General features: G+C 43.1%; 1 protein-coding gene across 1 annotated transcript; it reads left to right on the top strand.

Annotated features, from left to right (window-relative positions):
- Window positions 1-221: 221 nt before the first annotated feature.
- LOC308439347 (small ribosomal subunit protein uS2-like) lies at window positions 222-1,164 on the top strand (the record flags this gene model as incomplete). The annotated part of the gene is made up of 1 exon (XM_080941100.1): window positions 222-1,164. The coding sequence occupies exon 1, from the start codon at window positions 280-282 to the stop codon at window positions 1,162-1,164; it is 885 nt and encodes a 294-aa protein (XP_080797226.1). The 5' UTR covers window positions 222-279.
- Between the last annotated feature and the right edge of the window lie 9,184 nt (window positions 1,165-10,348).

The raw sequence follows: 10,348 nt of genomic DNA, 5'->3' as shown, positions 1-10,348 counted from the left end.
GTGTGACACAGGGCACAGAAGGATCGATCTGAAGTTGAGGTGGAAGCATCCTCTATAATGGATAGCCTCCATGGTTCAAGAAAGTGCAATATACTTGCAAACACCATTCATGAATCACCAATGACATTCAATCCAGAAGAAATTGCTAAACCTTGTCAATCAGCCTGAGTTCAAGGAGGCAGTAAGAAGCTGCCAGAACGCTTTTCCGCGCTACTCGGGGACGGGTCCATACGGCGTTGTTCTTGGTTTCCATCGTAACTTAAAAGGGAAACTTACACAATGTCCGGAGCCCTTGATGTCCTGCAGATGAAGGAGGAGGATGTCCTCAAATTCCTTGCTGCAGGAACCCACTTAGGTGGCACCAACCTTGACTTTCAGATGGAGCAGTACATCTACAAAAGGAAAAGTGATGGTATCTACATCATAAATCTGAAGAGGACCTGGGAGAAACTGTTGCTTGCAGCTCGCGCTATTGTTGCCATTGAGAACCCCGCCGATGTCAGTGTCATCTCTTCCAGGAACACTGGCCAGCGAGCTGTGCTGAAGTTTGCTGCTGCCACAGGAGCCACTCCAATTGCTGGCCGCTTCACACCTGGGACCTTCACTAACCAGATCCAAGCAGCCTTCAGGGAGCCACGGCTTCTAGTGGTGACTGATCCCAGGGCTGACCACCAGCCCCTCACAGAGGCCTCTTATGTCAATCTGCCCACCATTGCTCTGTGTAACACAGACTCTCCCCTGCGCTATGTGGACATTGCCATCCCGTGCAACAACAAGGGAGCTCACTCAGTGGGTCTGATGTGGTGGATGTTGGCCCGGGAGGTACTCCGCATGCGAGGTACCATTTCCCGTGAACACCCATGGGAGGTTATGCCTGATCTTTACTTCTACAGAGATCCAGAGGAGATTGAGAAGGAGGAACAGGCTGCTGCTGAGAAGGCTGTGACCAAGGAGGAATTCCAGGGTGAATGGACCGCACCAGCTCCTGAGTTCACTGCTGCTCAGCCTGAGGTGGCTGATTGGTCTGAGGGTGTGCAGGTGCCCTCTGTGCCCACCCAGCAGTTCCCCACAGACTGGAGTGCACAGCCAGCCACTGAGGACTGGTCAGCAGCTCCTACTGCGCAGGCCACTGAGTGGGTTGGAGCCACCACTGAGTGGTCCTGAGCTGCTCAGCAGACGCCTGAAGAAAGGGAAAAAAGGTGGAAGGAAAATAAAGTTTCTAACAGAGCTGAAAAAAAAAAAAAAAAAAAAAAAAAAAAAAAAAAAAAAAAAAAAGAAGCTGCCAGAACATCATCAGGAGAACTTTTTTGGTACTTTTCTCTCTACAAAGTCATGACAAACAATGATCAGCAAAAAAGGCAATGTGAACCAATGCCACAGCGTCATCAATGAGGACCAGCGTCAGCAAAGTCCAGTGAGGACCAGCAAAGAGTGGCAAGGCAAACCAATGCCACAGCATTGTCCACTGTCTGTTGGGTTATCTTCATACACATTCTGAACATCATGTGTCCTCTCAAGTATCCGCTAGCAAAATATCACATGTCCTTTTCCCAGGCAGCTTCCAGAGAAACGCCATGTGTTTGCTCTCAGCAAAATACTCTCTGCAAAGACAGTTTTCAGAGAAACATCCATGACACAATTGAGTCCCCAAGGAAACCAGAAATTTATGCTTTACTATCTTCATTAATGTACTCGTAGATAAGTTGTTCTGTTGAATATCTCTGAACTCATATAATTAATTAAACATAGGAATTACACACAAAAAGAAGACATGAAATAGGAGGGGAAATTTGTTGAGAATATTGGTGTCAAATGGAGAGGGAATGGCATGAGAGAGGAGGTTGAGGGAGGGGATGATGGAGGAATCCAGGGGGAATTGAAAGAGGGTATGGGAGAATGGGAGAGGGACAAGGGAGAGAGATGAGGGAAAGGGATGAGGGAGGGAAAATACGGACTGGAAATGACTAAAACTCATTATATAAATATGTGAAGCTCTCAAACAACATAAACACCAAAATAAAGAGTTTTTTCTTTTTAAAGTTTAACTAATGTCTATCTTTATAATGTCTATTATTTTGTTAGATCAATTTTGTCTTTAAGGCTTTCTTGTCCTTTGAGTAAACTGTCAGATGTGTAGTTTTAGCACAAGTCAGTGCAGTTCAGAGTTCTGTGTATCTGAAAAATCAAGTCAATAAATACCTTGTGTTTAACATAAAATTTCCAGTGAGTTCTCTTTAGTAATTTTCCTTTTATCACACTCCACCCACACACAGTCCTTCTCAAAATGCTGGCTGGATTAAGAACCTGCCACTGATATGAACACTAGTTCAAACCAGCTGAAGTGGGGAAAAGAAACTAAAAACAAATAAAGTAACAAACAAAACTTCTTCACTCTGCATCTGAGATTCCATTTTGTGGTTTTGGAGACGCTACTACACCGAACAAAATGGAAAGAGTAGAGACAGAGGTGATGTTTATCTTAGTGAAGAAAGGCAGGTATGGCTGCAAATGGAGGGGCTGGGGTAGGCTCTCAGGACAGTTCCCTTCCTAATGATATATGTAAACAATGAGGCTGATCGTGGAGAAAGCCTCAGTGTGAAAATGGCTATGCTGAAATTTATGAATACAAGAGCCTTTGCATCACACTGACTGAACATTCACACTAAAGACAATACATAATTGGATAGAGAGGTAGGCAAGGAAAAGTCTAGGAAAGTGGAAGAGGAGGAGTAGGTGGTAGAGGAGGTAACATGGAGGCAGACATAGATTTTTCTTCAGTGCATCTCTAGATGGATAATGTTGTTATGATTATTTCTAACGGTTTCTATGGGTCTATTTATCTTATTTAGATGGGCCGTTACTATCTTTGTCCACTGGTTGTTAGCTTACTGTGTAGAGGGTTTGTGGATTGAAAATTTAACATATAAACCTGTTTGATAAGTTAATGATCGTGGAGTCATGTTTTTATTGGATGGTGAAGGAAAGTGAGTGAAAACAACACACGGGGGCAGTTGTAGGCCACCCAGGACAGAAACTACAGGGGTGGGTGGAGTAAACCACACCTGAGTACTTATAGGTGGCATGGAGCTGCTAAGATACAGATACCCCACAGTGCCATGTGTCCCTACGGGAACTGGAATAAAGGGCTACTACATCTTATATTTACTGTATCATCACACAAGTAATTTACACTGCAAGTCTTGTATGTATGTTTACACACATCAAGTGATGCTGTGAGTTTGGGGGTTGTATAAACAATGATTATGTGTGTTACTGGAGAGAAGGCTTGGTAGTTGAGAGCCCTTAATGCTCTTGCAGAGGACCCTGAGTTTAGACCCTGAGTTTTAGCCAACATGGTGGCTCACAAGTGTTGATTACCCTTGTTCAGCTTTTACTCTGTGTCCTTCTGTCTCTTGTCTTGATGGATACACATGTAGCCATGAGAGAAACCAACTTAAGCCCTGTGGCCTCCCATGCCTTATTGACAGCTATACCTGCCTTTCTTCCCTAAGTTTCTTCTGGCTTCTGTGGGTGCTATATATGTATCTTTTATACCGATACATAAAAGCAAGAGAAATACCCATATATGGAATTTAAAAATAAGGAAAGGAAAGAAAGAAGCAAAGAAACAAAGAAAGTCGAACATTCTCCATATCCACAATGTAACTATCCACCTTTCCCTCTAGCTGCCATGCTTTCCCTGCCATGATGGACAGTACCAGTTCAAAGATGAGTCAAAACAATCACTTCCTGTCTTCTTTAAGTTGATTTTGCTGTGTATTTTGACATAGAAAAAATGAGAAGAATAAATATGCTCCTTTTTCACATCAGGGCCATGTGGATTAGTGTCAGTGCCTCACTGAGCTCTGTAGGCTTCTCTTGGCTTCATCCATAGAGCCTGGAGGTGGCAAAGACCCTCAAATGGGTGTGGCCACTGTCAGCATAGACTCTTGATGATCTATTCTCTTTGTGAGAAACAAAACTTTATGTTTGATTAAAAATGAAATCAAGGAGAGTATTACATGCAGCTGTTGTAAAGTCTATTGCTGTATACCTATTCTCAGCAGCCCCTGTTGGGAGTCAGAGAGACTGCGAGGCACTGAGACCACCTTCTGCATTCTGTGACATCATAGACCTTGGCCCTGGAATGCAAATTTTTAGCTCAAATATCTAGCTCTTCCTTTCAGGTGTAGCTGTGTCTTGGGTCTGTGACTTCTTACACGGTCAAAGCTATAGGTTTGGGAGAAAAATGGTCTCATGTTATGGAAAATTTATCTGACATGCATGCCTTCAGGATACTTTTTCCAAGCAAAATTTATGGAAGAAAAGGTGTGATCAGAAGCCAGAAAGACAACCCAAATCCCAAATCCAAACTCTTTGAGTATTTGTTCTAACACAGCTGTGTGTGTGTGTGTGTGTGTGTGTGTGTGTGTGTGTGTGTGACTGTGTGTGTGTGTATGTAAAGGTACACATTTTTGTGTGTGTACATGAGGAGAATAGAGGGAGACCCTGCCTGTTTCTTCTTTAGTTTTTGGGACAAAGTCTCTCACTGAACCTAAAACTCACTGTTCCTAGCTATCATGGGCAGCCCACAAGCTCTTGGATCTTCCTGCCATTACACCTCCAATCATGAGTTTCAGGGATGAATAGCTTTCATGTGGGTGCTGGTAATTTCACAGCAGGCATGGCTACCCACAAGGCTATCTCCACAGCTTTCATTTTATCCCATGTTTACCGGCACGCTGGATGGAGATCCTGTATTTTGTTTATTTGACCCATAGCTAGACACTCATTCTTGGACTATAAGTCAATGGTCTACCTTCCCAATGATGCCACCCTTTAAAACAGTTTCTATGTAACAACCCTGGATGATAAAATTATTTTTGTTGCTACTTCATAATTGTAATTTTGCTACTGCTATGAATCATAATGTAAACACTTTGGAGACTGAGGTTTGTCAAAAGGGTCGTGACCTACAGGGTGGGAATCTCAGCTTCAACTGGCAGCAAGTTATATTTGAAGGGCAAACTTGGGGAAGACCACCACTAGGGTCAGTCTCGGGTCCTAAGGACATTTTTTTATGGACCTCCCTTATCTCTTTACCTCCTTAAATATGGAGTCATGGGAGGAGTATTTGTCATTCTGAGTAAAACAAACCCTAACAGAGAGGCATGATGGATTGTTATTGCTACTATTGTGTATTTTCCTCCTCCAAAAATCCACATTTTAAACATCACCAGAAGCCAAGAAAATAGGCATAAAGATCCATCTGTGTGAGATAACGCTCATTATTCATTTTGTTTACCTGGGCCTAGACTGCAAGCATTAGTCATTTGAGAAATCTACTTCCTGCCCATATTTTTTAAGGGGAAAAAATCAAGCTAAATAGGACAATAGAGATGGAGTTTTGCAAAAATGGGTTGTGTGTCTAAAGCTCTTAGAGAAAGCTCTCATAAAATAAGGTTATGTTAACATACCCAGCTGACTCAGAAGCAAACATGTGAGGACCATAAGAAACCTCATGCATGAACACCAGGGATGAAGGTGTCTTTCCAAGGCAGGGAGACAGAGCAGAGCATCCTTCCTTGGGCTAGTTGAAAGTGAGGAAGCAGGTGGCTCTCCGCCTTAGTCACTGCACACTGAGCCAGCAGCTTGTGAAGTTCTGGACCCTTAGAATCTCCAGTGCCTGAGGTTGAAATGCAGCTGTCCCCTTGACCCCCACAGGAACAAGCACTTGTTCTGGAGAAGTGCTTGAAGACTTCATTCTTTGAAGCCATCTTCTCTGAAGTACAGATCCTCAGTTCCTTAGCAAGAAAGGCATCGTGTCTTCTTCGACCTTGTCATCTTTCCAAATCTTCCATCTCTGTGAAGCCCAGTCTCAAAGGTCTTGGCCAGGGGATCTGGCTTCCTAAGCTGATGCCTCTATCAGGCTTCCCCAACATCTCACATCAGGAGTTTTCAATGGATTACCTGTGCTTTACCTACAGTGGAATCAATTCTTGCTTACCTGAGTCCCTGGAGGTAGTAGGTGCTCAGAGAGACACACATGTGAAGGAATTATAGACATAAAAGTGCTAATCGATTCTCAGGGGCAAACTTCTCTAATTTTTAATATCTTTTTATCATCAAATCACATAAAGTAAGTCAATAACCGGAACAGGGTGAGCGTCTGGCTCGTGCATCAGCCCCTCTCATCCCCAAGGTCTCAACTCCTGGATGCTCAGGCTGTGATAGCCATTTGGAAGTAGGGCCATTGCAGATGTAAGCAGTTATAATGGGGGCCACACTGGAGTGTGTTGGGCCCCTTCTCCAGCATGATCATCAATCATATCAGAATAGAAGTGTCAGTGAGCTGAAAGACAGGCAGGATGGGTGGGACCTGCTGTCAGGCTGTGGCTGACCGGGAGATGAGTTTTATTTCCCCACCAGGAGTTTGGGATGTAGCCTGGGGTTCTAATCAGCACTGGAGAAATTTCATCATTGATTTCCCTTTAGGGATCATTCAGGGTGATCCCCTAGGGCTGCATAGAGGAGGCAGAAGGGGCTGTCAGCCCAGGGAACACCAAAAGCTGTTGGCTTCACAGAAGGTACATGCTGCAGAATGGAGACCAGCAGGGACAGTGACCTGAGGTAGTTGATACAGTGCCTCTTTTTGCATCTGGGCATCCTTACCCCAGGCTACCCTTCTGTGCACATAGCGCTTAGTCGGCACCATGAAGTGCTTACAAGTTCCACAAACAAACCACCAAAGCCCAGCTCGAGGGGAAAGACACCACTGCACTAAGAAATGAACACCACAGATTGTAAGATGAGGCAAGGCTGAAGCAATGTCATTCAAGAACTGGGAAACACTGAACAGACAGATGGATCGACAGTTAAGAGTGTTTGCAGCTCTCTCAGAGGACCGGGGTTCAATTCCCAGCACCTACATCAGATGGTTCCCAACTACCTGTAGCTCCAGCTCTAGGGGGGTCTGATGCCCTCTTATGACCTCTGTGGGCAACTGCCCATGGGTATACATACATACATACATACATACATACATACATACACACAGACAAACACACATAAGTAAAAATAAATCTAAAACAATCACTCATTACTCAAGCTCACTTCAATTTTGTGGAGCTTCCCAGTCTCTCTCTCCGATGCACTCCTGTATTCTTCGAGGACAGATCATGGCACAAGCTTCTGTAAACCCCATGGGGCCCATCTTTGAATCAGCAAGTGGTAAGTGCACACACTAGATACAAATGGTGCCAACTACCAGACCTTTTGAAGAGCAGTGAGTTTCAGTGGGTCATGCTGTAGTTCCATCTTGTAAGTGAAGAAATTGGACATTTGGGAGAAATCTCAGAAAAGATGAACAGGTGTTAGAAACCACAAGGAGAAATAAATTCCCAGGAAATCCCACACTGTGTGGCCCTCTTCTTTACCTTCAGCTCAAGGGACACAGTCTCTGAGATATACGGATGCTATTTGCATAATGGACCATTCATCACTCCTTAGCTTAGAGGAAGTCAGAGGCATCTTGGCCTCTCTCTCCTCTCTTTGTCTTCAACATCGTCCTCACTTGAGGTTGTATAATCACATCTCAATTTTGGTTCAAAGCTCAGGAACGGCTTCACCATTATTATTGATTTTCTATAAATTTTTCTTCATCAGAAGCTTAAGTAGAAACTGTCAGGTTGAGTCATGGTAGACAGGATGGGTGGGGCCTGAAGCACTGAAGAAATTTCAGGATGATCCCCTAGGACTGCACAGAGGAGGACCTGGAGGAGGCTGTTGTCAGGGAGGCTGAGATTAAGTCTTAAGTGTTTGCAGCTTCCATCACTGAGATGAAATCAGTTGTAGAAAGTTGAACATTGTTTTTCATTGTGCACATACACGTGTGTGAGCACACACACATGATATTTTAATTGAAAAACCTTTAAAAGATTTATTTATTTTATGAATATGAGTTCATTGTAGCTGTCTTCAGACAACAACAGAAGGGGGTATCAGATCCTATTACAGATGGTTGTGAGCCACGATGTGGTTGCTGGGAATTGAACTCAGGACCTCTGGAAGAACAGTCAGTCAATTCTCTTAACCAATGAGCCATCTCTCCAGCTCCTAATTAAAATTTTTATTTTGTATTTTTTAATGTAGAAATTTGAATATGGCTTTTCACAGCACACAATGTATTTTTAATTGAAAATTTTTATTTTTATAAAATATATTCTGATTACGCTTTTTCCACCTCCCTTGAGCCCCGAAAATTCTATGTCCTTTCTTTCTGCCTTGAGTTAAAAACATACAAACAGGACGAGACACTCACACACCCTACAAAAGTACAAAACTGGGAATTAAAATATATAAGCAGAAGACGAATAAGAAAAACAAGCATACAAACAAAGCTATACGAGATGGAATATCTACAGCAATATCACAGGTTTTGTTGTGTTGGCCATCTGTCCTGGGCATGGTGCCTACCCTGTGTGTCTGTGTACCTGAGGTATGCTTAAAATACTCAGTGAGACTCCACTGGGGAAGGATAATTTTTTTTTTCTTTGCAAGAAGGTAAAAATCTCAGAGAGCATCTTTGTTAAGGGTAGGAGCCTATTTCCACTTTCTCCTTTGAGCCCTGGGACCCTGCCTGGTTTGAACTTTTGCAGGTTCTTTGTGTGATGTCCGTCTCTGTGAGTTTGTGGATGTGACAGTCCTGTTTTGTCTGGAAGTTTTTGTTTCTTCAGAGTCATCTGTTACTTCTGGCTCTTCTGGTATTCCCACTTTCTCTTCTGCACTGATCTCTGCCTGAGGGAAGGATTTGATTTAGGATGGGCTCATTCTTTATACATTGTCTAGTGCACACATGTACTTGTGTATACAGTATATAGAAAAATGGAAGGGGAGAGAGGGTATGCTGTGGGCACATAGATTTGCATCTATAGGTGGGAAGAACTTCATAGTGATGTTTTTTGTCTCTGTAATGTTGTGTATGTGTGTGTGTGCGTGACTTGAACATGTGCTATGTGCATGCACGTCTACATGCAGCTCCACATGTACAGTGTATGTGTGCACACAGAGGCTGGAGGTTGACACTGAATGTCCTCCCTAATCACACTTGATTTTACTTTTAATATTTATTTATGTTCATTTAATGTGTATGAGCGTTTTACCTGCATGTGTGTCTATGCACTATGTGTGTGCATCAAATGTGGAGGCCAGAAGAGGGCGATGGATCCCCTCAAAACTGCAGTTATAAATGACTATAAGCACCTCACAAACCCTAATTCAACCATAAGATAAGAACCTAAGAATTCTAGCTAACAACTTAAGAGAGCAGAGAGATTGACAAAGGAAATAGCCTCTTCTTCAGAAAGACTAATAATAACATAACACAAATCCTGACAGGCTTATCTAGTAAAAGTGAAAAACCCCATCCTATAGATTATTGGCAGCAGGGAATACATCATAATAAAAATGGGAGAGATTGTAAAAACAAAACAAAACCACCACCACCACCAACAACAAAAAACTACTGTCACAATAGTTCTGCAAGAGCTGGGGCACTTTTTCTAGAGATCCATACAATCTAATTGGATTTATGTTTGACTATTGTTTTGCTGTTGTGGAATTGGAACGTGGACTTTGGGGTAACCCAACTCCCCAGGTTCCAGAGCCATGGCAACTCAAACTTTGTCTCAGGTGCCCATTCTTTCAGTTGAGCTTTTTGTCACCAGCTACTTAAAGCCGCCGAACTGTGGTCAAACTGTTACTGTGCCTTGTTCCCTCTTCCTGCAGCCTTCGGCAGTTTGTAATAGCTGTTCTGATTTGCTCGCCCATCCCAGGACATTCCCTTAAAGTGCTACACAGGTGGCTCAGAGATTTAAAACATGTGCAGCTTCCACAGAGGACCCAAGTTCAGTTCCCAGCACCCACATCAGGAGGCTCACAGCCACCTATATCTCCAGGACAACCACCTATATCTGCATGGGCTCTAGCCATCACTTCTGACCTCTGCAGAGCCTGACACTCACACACGCACACAATTAAACACAAAATGAAAAAAAGAATATTAATCTCACAAGGGAGGAATTTGGTTTTTAGCTAGCGTGCTTCTATAAAGACTACTTTAGGGATAGAAGTCCTGATTTCCCTTGAGGGGTGCACACAGTGAATTATAGGAATGGTTCCATTTGTTTTTGAAGTAATTGGATTCCAGAATAAACAAAATGCAGCTGATATGTACATATAGCTTAGAATACTCGTGCCCCGGGTGTAGTTGTGCTTCAGAGTGCTAACTGTTATTCCCGTGGTATTATAAAGTTACTGCTGTCTTCCCTAAACAAAGAAGCTAAGCCTA

The sequence above is a fragment of the Micromys minutus genome (genome assembly GCF_963924665.1).
Source record: "Micromys minutus genome assembly, chromosome: 29".
Classification (NCBI taxonomy): domain Eukaryota; kingdom Metazoa; phylum Chordata; class Mammalia; order Rodentia; family Muridae; genus Micromys; species Micromys minutus.
This window is presented reverse-complemented; position numbering and strand designations above follow the sequence as displayed.